Source organism: Rhincodon typus, chromosome 22 (genome assembly GCF_021869965.1).
Source record: "Rhincodon typus isolate 14 chromosome 22, sRhiTyp1.1, whole genome shotgun sequence".
NCBI lineage: Eukaryota > Metazoa > Chordata > Chondrichthyes > Orectolobiformes > Rhincodontidae > Rhincodon > Rhincodon typus.
The window spans coordinates 31065151-31081060 of NC_063353.1; the positions used below are offsets into that span (position 1 = coordinate 31065151).

Consider the following 15910-nt stretch of genomic DNA (forward strand, 5'->3'; position numbering starts at 1 on the left):
ATTGATATCTGGATCCACAGTTCAGTAGATAATTTGCATGAGATAGAAAGTGGCAGTGAAGATAGACCAAAGACTTGAGGCCAAGCCAAGCAATATGGGGCAAAGTGTAGCAGACAGTCTGCAAAAAGCGATCAAGTAAAGAGCTGCAGTAAGTAATGGGAGCTGGGAGGTAGTGATGGAAGAAGATGATATTTGGGCATTTGAGAGTAGCAGAGCAGTATTGAAAGTGGGGGAGTACATTGAGGTAGTGTTGGACTGAGATGGTAGGAAGCTAAGTTCGGAGAATGAGTTTTCAAAGCTAACTATGACTCTGTGACTATAACTAATCTGACTGAGAGCCTGTATTGATTTATCTTGATGCTACAGGTTGTGAATATTATACCATTAACGCCGATGGCACTGGTTCCATTAGAAGAAATTGAGAAAAAGAACAACCCACTGCTGAGGTATGGAATTTGCTGTATCTCACACAGAAAGGCAGGCACCTTGTCAGTAGGCCCTGTACAGAGTGCGGAAGATCCAGTCAGTGTGTGCCAACAAACTAATTTGAAAGGCTTTCTAGCTGCCAGCCATGTGGGTTTTGAAAGCGTAAGACAACTTTATTTGAGTTGCTTTGGAGGACTCAAATTGACTTTTGCGCTGTCACTCAATACTAAATTGACTGGCTGGAGAAATAGAGGTGTCACAGTCCAACAGTATAGATGTGCTTTCAAGTCTGGAGTTAGTTACTTGAGAATTGTTTGGCAGGATCGCATAGAGAGAGCTTTTCTCTGTATCCTATCCCCTGGGGATATTTGATGCTGACATTGAGTCCCAGCTTGAAGCTTGCTTCATTTTCCAGCACTGAAATGTTTCACTTCTTTGAGAACAGCAAATTTCCCAGATTCGGGATACGTTCATGTTGAATGCTTCTTGTCAGGTGAGTTGTACTTATCAAGGAGTTCTGAGGTTGTATTCCAGGGTTTGGAGGCAGATGTTAACTAGTGCAATACTGAGTCACGTAGAATAGGAAGATTACAAGTTACCTTCAATGATGAATTTTGTTGTCTATTTGAATTAATGAGGAGCAGTGAGGATAGTAAACCAACCTAGTGACTTGTACAAATACAAATGATGTTGGGTGATGCCTAGGGTGAGATTTGGGATTAGGTATCTTCCCTCTACATTTGGTTATGGTGTTGATACTGTCTTGCCTTTCTCTCCATTCCAGAAGTAGAGAGACATTGGGGAATTATGTGAATGTAGATTTCAAAACACGCACGCAGATCGACCATGATCTTATTGAATGGCAGAGCAGGTTCAAGAGGCTGAATGGTCCACTTCTTCTATTTCATGCAAACTGGATCGTGGAAGGGATGGGACACCAGTTAGAAGATTTGAAGAAAATGCAAATGTTCTGTCCTCAGTTAATAATCTGATTGGTTTTCCATTTCACTGTAGCCGAAGAGGAGAGATCCTTGGCAGCCGCAAGGATTTCCGAATGAATACTTGTACCCCTCATGCCACAGGTGCATTCATGTTAGAGCTGGCCACTGTGTCACCGATGAGCTATCTGCACAGGCAACAGGAAGGCAACACAGAGTACAATAGGAATGGTAATTAACTGTGTGCCAACGAACAGTTTGCGCATTGTTTCGTTGCAACTCTTGCTGAGAATGAGTCTGAATATGTTACTGATCCCGATACTGTTCTATACCCCTGCAGCTTGATTATTGTCTGATTGGATAGCTGTTATTCCATTTATGTCTGGCTTGTTGCGGACTCGTGTTAAATGTTACTTATTGTGATTTGACTCAATGATTCCCTGTATTATTTGTGACCACACCTGTCATTTGAACTTTGCACCATGCTGAACGCTCTGGAGTACAGAATGATTTGCCATGGATATTTGTTTAAGTGGAAACCTTTTTGTCATTTCAAAACAAAAAGGTGGACTAATATTTAAAAAAGACAAAATTACACAGCTCTGGAAAGTGTGAAGCAACGGGATTGGTTTGGGATTAACACAAGGAAAGAGTGAGTCTGTGTGTTTATTTTAGGGTTAATACAGAATTATGGAGATAGAGCAACGAATAGGATTAGTATGGTATTAAGAGTAAAAAAGGCCTTTGGGGAAGTGAATAGGACACTGCCATTAGCTCAAAATTTATCCACAATAGGCAAAATGAGCCACTTGGCCTACTGTGCTGTTAAGCATTAACAGTTCTGTGATAATGGAAAAGTCTCGACTAGGTCACTTAGTAGCTCCACTTCCATAATTAAATCCACCTTGACTTTCTTAGACTTAAAATCTAGAGACCTGAGATTTCCTTTTGACCTTCCTAACCCTCTGAAGATCCGTCCTGTGCGTTGGTATCCTGAACCAAGCACTGTTTAAGATGGAGCTTGACTAGCATCATTAATGCAAATCTTAATGACTGTCTCCCTCTGTAAGAGATTGGTATAATCAAAGCATGAAATAAAGCTGAAAGTGTTTGGGGGGGTGGGGTGGGAAGAGATCAAATGCTCAGAATTGGGCACAATACTCCATAAATCTTCCCACAGCTATATGATCACCTGAGTCTCCAATGATCCCCTTTCTTGGCCTTCCCCTTGGCCCCTTTCTTTTCGTCTATTGCCCAAGATCTTTAGACAGCACCTTCCAAACCCATGACCACTTCAACCTAGAAGGACAATGGTCGCATATACATAGGAACACCACCACCTGCAAGTTCCCTCCAAACCATACACCATCCTGACTTGGTCATATATCACGTTTCTTCACTGTTGCTTCGTCAAAATCCTGGAATTCCATTCATAATGCATTGAGTCTACCTACAGACATGGACTACAGTGGTTCAAGAATGCAGCTCACCACCAACTTCTCAAGGGCAACTAGGGATGGGTAGTAAACGCTGGCCTGCCTGTGCTGCCCAAGTCCCACAAGAGAGTAGAAAACCAAAAATGCCCTCAGTGACATCATTCAAAAGGACACTGTCAAGTTTCATGTGTATGCCAATCATACTTGCCTCCACCACACCATCACTTCTCTTTCTTCCACTGTCCTGGTTTGCCAGATTGCTTCTCCAGTATATAACTATGCATGTCATGCCTCTCTGGGGTAGCTAACTGGAAATCAAATGCTGCCATTTCTAGAGTCGTTGTAAAATTTAAAAAAAAATTTCAAAATATGCAAAATACCCTATTTACCTTTCCCACAGATCCAGACTAACAGAAAATGTGTATCAGTTTTCGGTTGTTAACAAAAAGTACTATTTATTACACATAAATAGATCTTGTTGTTTATCTGCAGTTAGAATCTATCAACATCCAGCAGATAAAACTGTTAACTCTCCTATAAATCCCCCTACGCGCATACATAGACAAAATAATGTTGTGGTTATGGATGGAGGGGAGTAAAACTGTGAAGCAGTTTGATGGCCCCAATATACCTTCACTGAGATGATCCTGTTGCTTGCCGCGATTTCCTCTTATTCAATCTCTCTTCAGCTTCTTTTCACTTCTTCGTAGGAGGCACTGATTGTGGCTACATTAACTGCAGAACTCTTGCTTATTTATTAAATGCAGCTTATACCAACTAGAGAGGGGAAAGTCTTCGGACAACCACCTGCTGTTGCAGAAACCTGAAGACTTCTGCAAGTATCATGCACACCCACAAACTGTTCAGCCACCCAGGAGTGAATCAGATGATTGTTGAGAGGCGAGGCTTGTGGCCTTTGTCATCCACAACTCCAGAAACTGATCAGCAACCTGTTGCTATCTGAATCTCAATTTATGCACACCCCTGGTGCCAGCCTGTCTATGGCCAGCCTCCTTCACTGTTTGAACAAAGCAGCAGTGTAAATATGACACAATAATTTTCAGGAACTTGCTTTTTGAAAGTGCAGCAATTCCTTCCTCAAATTATTTGTTTTAAAACCGTCTTTTTGCATTTAAATCCTCTATCAAAATAATGGAAAAATAAAAAGAAACAATTTTAAATGGTGAACAGAAATTTTCTGCTAAATATTGGGAAGAAAATAGTCATTGTCTCTTCTTCCTTGGTTGCCACTTTCACTCTGCTCTTGGACAACTATCCGAAGCTGAACTAGATCATATGCTTGGTATTTTGTTACAGATGAACTTTGACTATATGTCTTTTTCAACAAGACTGCTTGCTTCCACCTTTGTTACATCACTCAACTCTGGTCCTGTCTAGGCCTATCTGTTGAAACCTTCATCAGGTCTTTGTTATTTCTAAATTCAGTATTCCAGCATACTTCTTCATATGGACTGTTATTTTCGATTCTGTGTCATCTTGTGGTCATCCAGAACTCTGATTTTTGTATCTTAACATGCATCTGGTCCATTTCACGAATCACCCATTTGCCCCCTGACCTACACTTCTCCATGTTTTCAGACCCTGTATGATCTTGCCCCTCTATCTCTAGTTTCCTTCAACCCAACTCTTGTGATATCAGCACCTTCAATATTGGCATCTTGCATGTCTCAAATTTACATCATTTCACCATTTGTGGCAGTTCTTTTAACTGTCTAGGTCCTAAATATTGGAATTCTCTCCTTAAACCTCTTTATCTCTTTTCTGTACTAAAGTCTCCGTGTTTAACCAAGCTTTAGTTCATCTGTGCATAACCTCCTATAAACCTATGTCAAAGTTTGGTAATTATCTTGTGAAATACATTGGGATGGTTTCATTTTTAAAGGGGCTACAAAAATGGAAGTTTTTTTTGGCAGGATATGCATTGAGTGGGGTTACAGGTAGTGCAGAGATTGGTTAGAATGGTTCCAGGGTTGAGGGGCATCATTGATGTGATGAGACTGGGAAACTTGGGTTGTTCTCAGAGCAGAGAGGTTAAGGGGAGATTTAGTTGAGTGTTCAAAATTACGAAAGGAGGCAGTGGCAATTTTTTCCATTAGCAACAGAGTCAGTAACCAGAGGGTCACAGGTTGAAGGTAATTAGTAAAAATAAGAAACGATCAGAAGATTTTCATTACATTATGTTATGATTGAGAATTCACCATCTCCAAGTGTAATGGAAGTAAATTCAATAGTTTCAAATGAGAATTGAATTAATACTTGAAGAGGAAGGAAAAATGCAGGACCAAGGTTAAAAAGCAGTGGTATGAGACTATAGTATAATTCTCTTTCAAAGAGCCAGCACAGATATGGTGGACTGAATAGTCAGCGGTGCTGTATTATTCATCGAGTTCGAATCTTAGCGTCCCTACGGTTGGAAATGGGCCCAACAAGTCCACACCGCCCCTCCGAAGAGCATCCCACCCAGACACATTCCCCTACCCCTGCGTTTCCCATATCTAACCCACCTAACCTAGACATCCCTGGACAATTTAGCACGGCCAATCCACCTACCCTGCACATCTTTGGACTGTGGGAAGAAACTGGAGCACCTGGAGGAAACCCATGCAGACACTGGGAGAATGTGCAAACATCACACAGTCGCCTGAGGGAGGAAGCGAACCTGGGTCCCTGGTGTCGTGAGGCAGTAGTGCTACCTAATGAGCCACCATGCTGCCCATTATTCTTAGAAAAAATCTGCCCTCCTTATAATTATTGACTTCAAAGATTGCTGTTAGTGCTTACTGTGTGCACAGAAGGCTGGGTGGAGCATATGATGTTGGCACAGACAGATTACCCAGCTGAAATGTGATCATTACACTGTGCATTACATCTTTACAGGCTTACAGAATGTTCAGGAGGACGTGGGCATGGATAACAGTGACTGTCAGGTGCCAGTTCCAGTATTGAACTTCTTGGACGAAGGGGGTAAGTATGCTACTCTGGAGAGGAAAGAAACAAGTTCTTTTTGAGGGTTGCTGCTTTGCCTCTTTTGCTTGGTATATTTCAGTGCCACATGGGATTGACAGACCAATCTGGTATTTCACACTAATTCATGCAAAATGAACAAGTGGTGCATTTCACCAGGTATGTGTTGCAGAAATCTGTGTTTTGTTTCACACTAATTCAGATTGTCAGTTGTGTGGCCTAGAAGGTGGTGTCTCCTGTTGTTCTGTAGGTGCCGTGCCACCTGCTGGTCCCTTGCATAAGCAAGAAAGAATGACAGCTGAGCTTTGTTTTAGCCTTGCTTAACATCGCAGAGCCCACTGATTAAAAGCAGGATACTTGAATGATTGTACTGTGTCTACGCTCAGGGATACTTAAAGTTGTTCTGTATGCAGAATGGGCAAAGTTACAAGATGCCTTTTTGTCATCTTTTGGGTAAAATCAATACTGTTCACGTTTAATCACATCTAACCCAACATGAAATACCTGCTGCAGAAGGCCGTTTAGTCAATCAGTGTCTTGTAGATGAGATACCAAATCCATGACTCACCAGCTGACAGTCTAGTAAATAAGCCCCCGTCACTGTCCTTGCTTCAATAAACTTGCAAATTGTTTTTGAAAGCACACTTCCAATTTTTTTTCTTCATTGTTTCTGTGTTATTCATGTGGTGTCACTAGAAAGACCAGCACTTGTTGCACATTTCTAATTGCCCTTGAACATAGTGACTTGCTAGGCCATTAGAGAGGGCAGTTAATAGTCAATCACATTGCTGTGGATCTGGAATCTCATGTGGCAGGCGAAGATGGCGGATTTCCTTCCCTAAAGGATGTTAATGAATTGGATGGATTTTTATGACGGTCATTGGTAGGTTCATAGCACTATTACTGAGTCCAGCTTTATATTCCAGACTTAATTGAATTCAAATTACATCAGCTGTCACTGGATTGCTAGCCCAATGTCGCTACTGCTATGCCAAACTACTACCTTCCCATTATCGTCAACAGCTAGAAATAGATTTCATCTCCTAGTGTAGAGAAACAAGCTGACTAACTCTTCTATGTGCAGCTACATTTAAAGTTGCTACAGCACGGCCAAGTTGCTGATTAAATAAGCAGAACGTAAGCATTCTTATCTGAATTCAAGCAAATCCCTAGGGTGCATGAGCATAACCTGCTTGTTTCCGTTACATCTAATTGTCTTCCTTCCTTTATGGAAGACCTTTCTGGAATTTAGATTTTGAAAGCTTGCAAAGCGTTCAAGTAATTGTTTACTGAGTATTGAAAACTGTTTGCCTCAATATCATGAATGAGCTTTGTATTGTATGCGACAGTATTGATATAAAGGTAGTGGACAGTGTTGGAAACGTTGCCAAACATTGCTGTTCCTATTGAGCTTAAGATCACTAAGGCTGGTTGTAGCAGCCTGACATCAGACTGCTCAGTCTGGCAATGCCAGGAATCACATTTGGGACTTTGCACTATGTACCCGAGCACTGTTGCAGAACCTTAGTGTTGATGCTTGCAACATAAAGCCCTCCCAATTATTGATCTTTACTGTTCTGGGGAGTTGCTGTATTTGCTACGAGCTATCAGATTGATCAGCATTAAGAATTATTGGCATGTGCACCAAGGATTGGAGTAGGTTTAGGGATTGGGTAAAGACATTTGGGGTGTATCTGGGGCAAAGGGTTGTGTCGAGACATGTGTGAGCCTGTGCGTAGAACTGTGCCTAATTTTGGAAAGACTGTCGTTATTTTGAATAAATAAGTGGAATGCAATATATTGGCAATCCACAACCCCCAGTCCTCAACTGGGGAGGCGATGGCCTAGTGGTATTATCGCTGAACTGTTAATCCAGTGACCAGACAACATTCTGGGGATCTGGGTTCTGGAATTAAAAGTCTAACGATGACCGTGACTCCATTGTAGATTGTTGGAAAAACCCATCTGGTTCACTGCCATCCTTACGTGGTCTCCATACATGTGACTCCAGACCCACAGCAATGTGGTTGACTCTTAACTGCCCTCTGGGTAATTAGGGACGGGCAATAAATGCTGCCTAGCCAGCAATGCCCTCATCCCGTGAATGAATAAAGAAAAAAAAATCTCTTTATCCTTTAGATGTTAACATGCAGAAGGGTGAGAGAATAATAATGAACTAAATGCCTTCAATATGTGGTCTTGCCTTGGGTCCCACAGGAATGGATGATGATGGTGGTGATGCTGATAGCAATTTTGTTCCACCTTCAGCAGAGGGCGATTTGGTTCAGGAGCACATTACAAAACAGAAGGTGAGTGCTGTTTACGATGGGGATCTGAAGATTAGTGAGTGTGTGCAGTGATACTAAACTCTATCAACTCTTGGTGTAAATGTAATTTGTCCACTTCATGTTCCTGCAGGCTGAGGATGAAAGTCGGGGTTATGTACTGCGTAAGCGGGATCCAGTAGTGCCTGACATGGTGCACACAAAGGTAGTGTAGCAAATCCTGAAGTCAGTTTTCGTTTGTTTCATTTCAAAGAGAATTGCAAGCAGCCTGAAATCACCGCAGAAAATATGTATCTCCTCATTGGGTATAGTAGTACAGTGTCTTTCTCTCTGGATTAATATACCACCCATCTGGCTACCTCTCCTCTGGAGATGAGAATGGAAATCTTAATGTGGTTGTCTGTCGATTTGAATTCTGTTAATTTCATCTGGTGTTGTTTAAAAAAAACTTTAGGTATTCTGGAATGGCTTAGCCAGCCATTCCATTGTGTCAAACCACTACGTAAAAACTGAAAGGACAAAAGCATGCAAATCATCTGACTTCAACCTGGGCGTTGGTTTAGGACATCATGACTCCATGCTCAGTCCCGGCAAACCTGCAAAGCCCTCCTCAATAACATCTGGGGACTTGTGCCAAAATTGGGAGGGTTATTTTATAAAGTAGTTAAGCAACACGTACCCTCGGCCATTGTTCTTGTTACCTTTCCCACTAGCAGGGAGGGGCTCAAAGAGTCCTCATTGAATTCAGTCTTCTTGAAATCTTGTGGCTTTGGGTCAAACATGGCTAAAGAAACTGAACAGAGAACTTGTGCCATTAAGCAGAATTCCAGCATTTAGATAATGGAATTCTATTCTACGTTTTTAATTTTTTGCTGGTCCACCGCTGGTAACGAGTTTGGAAGAAAGACCCATGAAGCCAAGAGTGTTTTAATTACATGATTCTTTGTCACAAAAATATTTGGACCTTGCTTTTAGTCACTAATTTTCAGACCTTTTGTTTTCTGCCACTTTCATCCCCGAGGAAACTACCCTTGTCATGATTTGACAAATCAGTACTCCTTCATGATAAATAGCACTTGCATGAAGCACTGAGGATAGCACAGAATGTAGACTGGACATCAGTGTTCAAAAATACTGGAGGAACTTGACACCATCCAGGACAAGGCAGATACTTGACTGGCACCCCATCTAACATCTTCAACATTCACTCTTCCTTTGCCAACACACAGTCCATTAGCTTATAACAACTAAAAGATGTACTGCAATAACTCACCAAGACTGCTTTGAAAGTACCTTACAAACCTGTGATCTTTAACACCTAGAAAGACAAAAGCAGCAGAAATGTGAACACTACCACTTTGTGTTCCCCTCCAAGTCATACACCGCCCTGACTTGAAATTATATTGCTGTTCCTTCACTTTTGCTGTGTTATCTCAGTTGGCTGGACCATTGGTTTGTGATGCAAAGTGACACCAACAGTAGGGGTTCAATTCTGCTGTGATTGAGGTCACCATGAAAGTCTTGCCTTAACCTCACGCCTTGCCTCAGTTATGGTGAATCTCATGTTGAACCACTGCCTGTGGTCTCTCTGTAATGAAAGAACAGTCCTGTGGCCCTGTCACTATGGCGAGTTTACCTTTTTATTAAATCGTTTGTTAATCTGTCCTACCATCTTTAAAGATTTGAGCACAACATACCAAATGTCTCTGTTCATCAGCCCTCCTTATGTTGCCGTGGCTGTTTTGGAGAGAGTGGGGAAGCAGGAAGTGGCATCTTGTGACTCACCTGTCCTGAGATAACAAGATTCTCTGTCGGAGCTTGATTTCAGAAAATTAGCTCATTTGCAGAAAAGGTGTAAAGTTTTTAAGAATTCATCACTATTTCTCTAGCAGCTGCTGCTCCATCCTATTGCCCCTATCTGTATTCAGAGTGATGAGACATTCTGGAAGAAAGTATGAAACAAATGATGAAAATAAATCTAATGTGGTGGGGGGGGTGCTGTGTGTGGTCTTCGACATTTAATGGATTGACATATTGAGACAGCTTAGAACGGGTTAGCCTGAGCAGTTTTTTCATTAGATTTTCGAGAATGGTGGAGGGAGAATTTGGTGGATTTGAGCTCAACTCTTAATTCAGACTGACATTCTAGGGTATTGCTGAAAGGCTGATACATTGGTAAAGAACCAGTGCTCATGGAGTGCTGCACTGGCTAAGGGTATGTTGTGCTGTCAGATGTAATATCTGTATTCTTCAACCAACATCATACGCACACACTTGACTCCACTCTGCAGCAACATCGGCTCATCCTCTCTCAAAGCTGTGCCGTTCCCGAGGTTCACTTCATCCTCCACCTCATCCAGCGCCTCAACAAAAGACTTTTTCTTTCGGGCATCAAAGCGCGCAAGCTCCAGCAACCTATGGACTCCAACATCTGTCCTGTGGACTGTCCCTTAGCACTCACCCCTTTCCAGCCCTCCAATGCCATCACTTTCTGTCTCTGAAGCCACTCCCCCTAACCCCAGCCCTTGCCGCGTTTTCACTGTTCCTCCTGACCCTACCCTCTCTGAGGCTGAACATACTGTCCTCAGCAAAAAAAAAACCTCAGCTTCATGCCTTACGTCCCCACTTCACTGAATTTCGGGCTTGCCATGATGTTGAACTGTTTTTCTGCCGTTTCTGCCCCCTCACTCATTTCTTCAGGTACGACTCCCCTTCCTGTTCCACTGATCCCTTCACCCGCCTCCAGTATTCACCTTCCATTTGGACTCCTTCCCCTGGCCTCTTACCTGCCTTTGATCTCTTCATTGAAAACTACCGATATGACATTGGCCGTCTCAATTTATCTGCTCCTCTCACCCACTCTAACCTGTCCCCTTCTGAAATTGCCACACTTCACTCTCTCAGGTCCAACCCTAACTTTCATTATCAAACCTATCGACAAAGGTGGTGCTGTTGTAGTCTGGCGCACTGACCCTTACCTTGTGGAGGCTCAATGGCAGCTCTCGGACACTTCTTCCTGCTGCCCCCCGGACCATGACCCCACATCTGAACATCAAGCCATTGTTGCCAGGACTGTCACTGACCTCATTAAGTCCAGAGATTCCCCCCACCTTGCGGAATAGAGAGAAAAAGGTCTCCCAACCCTGGACAGCCTGCTTCTACCTCCTTCCCAAAATCCACAAACCAGACTGCCCTGGTAGGCCCATCATATCAGCCTGTTCCTGCCCTACCGAGCTCATTTCCTCCTACTTTGACTCCATCCTGTCTCCACTTGTCCAGACCCTGCCCGCCTACATCCACAATTCCTCTGATGCCTTCTACCATGTTGACAATTTCAAGTGGTGTTCACCGTGGGTATGCAATCCCTCTATACCTTCGTTCCCCACCAGGACGGTCTGCAAGCTCTTGGCTTCTTCCTCGACCAGAGGCATGAACACTCCTCATCCACCACCACTCTCCTCCACCTGGCTAAATTGTTCTCTCATTGAACAATTTCTCCTTTAATTCATCTTACTTCTGCCAATTCAAAGGAGTGGTTATGGGCACCTGCATGTATCCCAGTTGTGCCTGCGTCTTTATGGGATATGTGGAACAATCCTTGTTCCAGTCCTACACTAGCCCCCTCCCACAACTCTCATTTTTTACTGTACGTTGACTGCTTCAATGTCGTTTCATGCTCCTGCCAGGACCTTGAAAGTTTGTTCATTTTGCCTCCAGTTTCCACCCCACTATAACTTTCACATCATCTACCTCCCTTCCTCTCCTTGACCTCTCTGTCTCCATTTTGGGGAATAAACTGTCCATTGCCATCTGCTACAAAGCCGTTGACTCCCATAGCTACCTTCACTACATGTCTTCACACCCATCCTCCTCCCATTCTCCTAATTCCTTCGGCTACGTCGCATCTGTTTCAATGATGCCACCTTCCAAAACAGCGCTGCTGACATGGCTTGCTGCTTCCATAACGTGGTTTCCCACCCATTGTGGTTGACAGGGCCCTCAACCGCATCTGACCTTTTTTTTAATTATTCATTCAGGGGAGGCCAGCATTTATTGCCCATCCCTAATTGCTCAGAGGGCAGTTATGAGTCAATCACATTGCTGTGGATCTGGAGTCACATGTAGGCCAGACCAGGTAAGGATGGCAGTTTCCTTCCCTAAAGGACATTAGTACCCACGGACTTATCACCCATGCTTCCGCCCTTGCCCCTTCCCAATCCTCTCAATAGCATGATCGGGTCCTCCTTGTCCTTGCGTCCTGCCAGCTACTGCATTCAAAGGATCATCCTGCACCATTTCAGACAACTCTAGCAAAATGCCACCACCAAACACATCTTCCCCTCACTCCCCTGCCAGCATTTTGCAGGGATCATTCCCTCCGGGACACCCTAGTCCATTCCTCGACCATCAACACGACAGCTTTCCCACGCCACCTTCTCATGTCACCTTAGAAGATGCAACACCTGCCCCTTCACCACCTCCCTACTCACTGTCCAAAGGCCTAAACAGTCTTTCCTGGTGAAGCAATACTTCACCTGTACCTCCTCCCATCTTGTGTATTGTCTTCGCTGCACCCAATGTGGTGTACTCTACATTAGAGAAACCAAAAGCAGACTGGGTGACTGCTTTGTAGAACACCTCCAGTCTGTGCACAAGCATGATCCCAACCTATGCGTAGTTAGTCTTTGAAACATCGTGTCCTGCTTGCATGCCCACTTGTCTGTCCTTGACATGCTGCAGTGAATCACAGCGCAAACTGGTGGAACAACATCTCATCTTTGGACTAAGCACTTCACAGTCTTCTGGACTTAATATTGAGTTCAACACCTTCAAATTGTGAAGTAACTCACATTTTTTTCCTTTCTTTTAGCTTTACTTGTTATATTCCCTGTCACCACGTCCTTTCTTCCCTCCACCCACCCCAGTGGGACTGTCTGCTCTTTCTCGTCTGGTAGTTGTGTACACCATTGTTCTGCCATTCTCACATTCCGATCACATCTGTTCTCCCTAGCACTTTACACCACCCCCCACCTGAATTATAGCATAAATGCTGTCCCCTACACGCTTCACTTCAGCTCTGATGGAGAGTCATCGAGACACAAAACGTTAGCTTGCTCTTTCTCCAGCTGTCTTGACCTGCTGTGATCTCCAGCATTGATTGTTTTTAGAACAGATCCCAGCACCTGCAGTAATTTTACTCCATCAACCAGTTAATCTGGTCATACATCTCACTGCTATTTATGGATCTTGCAGTCTGCAAATAGCTGCCAACTCTACTAAACGTTGCATATAAGTTGTGAAAGCCACTATATAAATACAAGTTAATTCTCTTAATGATTGTTGGCTGTTTGCACTATAGGAAGTGCTCGACCCCTGGAGGAGTCTGGATCCTTTTGAAGCCACTCAAGCCAAGCCATTCAAGAAAGGTACCTTGATGAATATATCAGCTTCCATCTCCAGAGTTCTGCCAAGAGGAAATAAACCTGGGCATGGAGATTTTAAACTTCAGCAAAATTTCTTACATTCAAAAGGGAACATTAATGGATTATCAAGGGACAAGCTGTGCATAGTATTGTTGAGTGATAGCTGTGTGATTATTCCATTATTCTACTTTCACTGTTTCCACATTCCCACCTGCTGACATTTACTTTAAGGAATGCCATGATTGTGATGATGATGGAAATTTCAGCAGTGTTTTTTGATAGCCCTCTTCCTCAAGTCTCCTTTTGTGGCAAACATCAACTGCTGCTCACATTGGCAGGATGCTGTTTAGACAGCACATTTTGAGAGTCACGTTTTGCATTACAACTCTTGTGCAAATGCAGCTGCTGGTGCCTGAGGCTGAACAGTTTGAGGAAGATGGATGTGATCAGATTAGATTAATTCCCCTGTTATTTGCTGCTATCTCACCTGTCCAATTTTCATCAGTGAGCTTGGGCTGAGGGTGATGACCTCTGTTGAACCACAAAGGACTGTACCGCTGAGTCTACCTTAGCACAGGCACCTCCCAACAGGACAGTGATTGGAAACTGACCACAGTCTAAAATTTAGAGCTCGGCCTTTCAAGAGTGATGTTGGGAGTTTTCAATAATAAATTGTGGAAATCTGGAACTTTTCCCTCAATATTGTGGGTGCTGGGGAATGTTTGGGTCCTCTTAACCTAGATTAGCAGATCTTAGCCAAAGTGGGGTCTAGAGCAGAGGTGGATAAATGGAGTTGGCATGCAGATCAGCTGTGATCTAATTTGAATGGTGGAGCAATTCGGAGGAGATGAATATTTTCCGGTTCTTGACTCTGGGATTTTATACCCGTCCCCCTGCTGACCCACTTTGAATACAAGCCAATGGTTTCTGTCCTGGCCTGCACAGCTGAATAGGAAGCTGACCGCCACTGTGCAGCACGCTGGCGCACTGATCAGCCGACAAGCTATTGAATCATGGGGTGAGTGAATGTCTGGTTACAATGTGTAATGGGTGTTGTTTCTGATGAATATCCACCTTATTACCTATTCGGGTCCTAGATATGATGCTATGATTTTGTATTTTTCAGGAATACATTTTGTTATACCACCACGTGTTGATATTACTGGAGGCAAGCGGAAACGAAAAACCTTTGTAAAACTGAAAGATTTTGGGAAATGGTTCTCTGAGACATGTGAGTAGCCATTGACCATTTTCCTCCTTGTGTTTACTGAATCTATACAGTTTTGTGCTGTGGGTGACACTAACATTGCTCTGACACTCTGGTCACCAGTCCCAGGTGAATCATTGTACTGTGTAGTTTACTGTAGGTGTGCTATATACCGTGAAATTCATTGCTACAGTAATTATACTTTATAGTCTTCTCTGCATATTCCGTCTTTTTCAATCTCTTATATTTGCTTTTCTCTGCCCTCCAGATTACGGTGGATGGAATGAGGCAAAGAGTCGGAAAAGAGGCCCAACATTTGCAGGTAAGAGGCAGAGCTGGGCGTCTGGGATCAGCTTTGATTCGTGCATCAGTGGGGAAATTTAGCATATTTCCTCAGACTTTAGGGAACATAAGAGCTGGAGTGAGTTGCTTTTATGAAGCTTACTGCCCATATCTTGATGGAGCCCTACTCTTTCACTGAGGCCACCATTGTCTTTTCAGTTACCTAATCCTTCAGCAACCACCAATGATGTGTACTTCCATGGGATACAATTATCTAGTTATGAGACACTGACCAAGGAAGAGCATAAAATTAGGAGCTAGATAATGTTTTTTTTGTGGTGGGAGCTAGAGATAATAATGGAGAAAATTTCTGCTGATTGTGATTTTGATATAGGATGAGCAGTGTGCCAAATCAGTGACATTGGAGGGTTGAAAGAGGTGGTTGTGAGGTACAGTTGATTGTTGTCGGCTGTGTGAGGACCCTCAGAATATATTTTTACATTGTGTCACTGGGGAGTAGATAAGATAATAAATATGAGAGGGACAAGTATAGATCGTTGGAGATTTTGTATGTAATTGTGAGAGTGGGAAGATGAGCCATTGCATGTGACTCTCTAGCTTTGATTGGATAGCTGAAAGTGGAAGCAGGTATGTGCATGTTCTTGAAAAATATTTTTAATTCATGGAATGTGAGCATCACTGGCTGGGCCAGCCTTTATTGTCCATTCCTAGTTACCTTTGAGAAAGTGGTTGTGAACTGTCGTCTTGAACTGCTTTGTTCATTTACTGTAGGTAGACCCACAAATGCTGTTGGGGATGGAGTTCCAGGTTTTTGACCTAGTGACACTGAAGGAATGGTAATCCATTTCTAAACTCAGAATGGAGAGTGGCAGGGAGGGAAACTTGCAAATGGTGGTGTTTCCACATA

General features: G+C 43.2%; 1 protein-coding gene across 2 annotated transcripts in view; it reads left to right on the forward strand.

Annotated features, from left to right (window-relative positions):
- ncaph2 (non-SMC condensin II complex, subunit H2) overlaps window positions 1–15910 on the forward strand; it is a 40000-nt gene that overhangs the window by 7718 nt on the left and 16372 nt on the right. The window contains exons 7-14 of one of the 2 annotated variants that reach the window (XM_048610313.1): window positions 367–446; window positions 1441–1595; window positions 5699–5785; window positions 8003–8094; window positions 8204–8275; window positions 13430–13496; window positions 14620–14724; window positions 14969–15022. In XM_048610313.1, coding sequence (XP_048466270.1) covers window positions 367–446; window positions 1441–1595; window positions 5699–5785; window positions 8003–8094; window positions 8204–8275; window positions 13430–13496; window positions 14620–14724; window positions 14969–15022 — 712 coding nt within the window. The remainder of the gene's footprint in view (window positions 1–366; window positions 447–1440; window positions 1596–5698; window positions 5786–8002; window positions 8095–8203; window positions 8276–13429; window positions 13497–14619; window positions 14725–14968; window positions 15023–15910) is intronic. The other variant, XM_048610314.1, reaches the window with a different exon arrangement.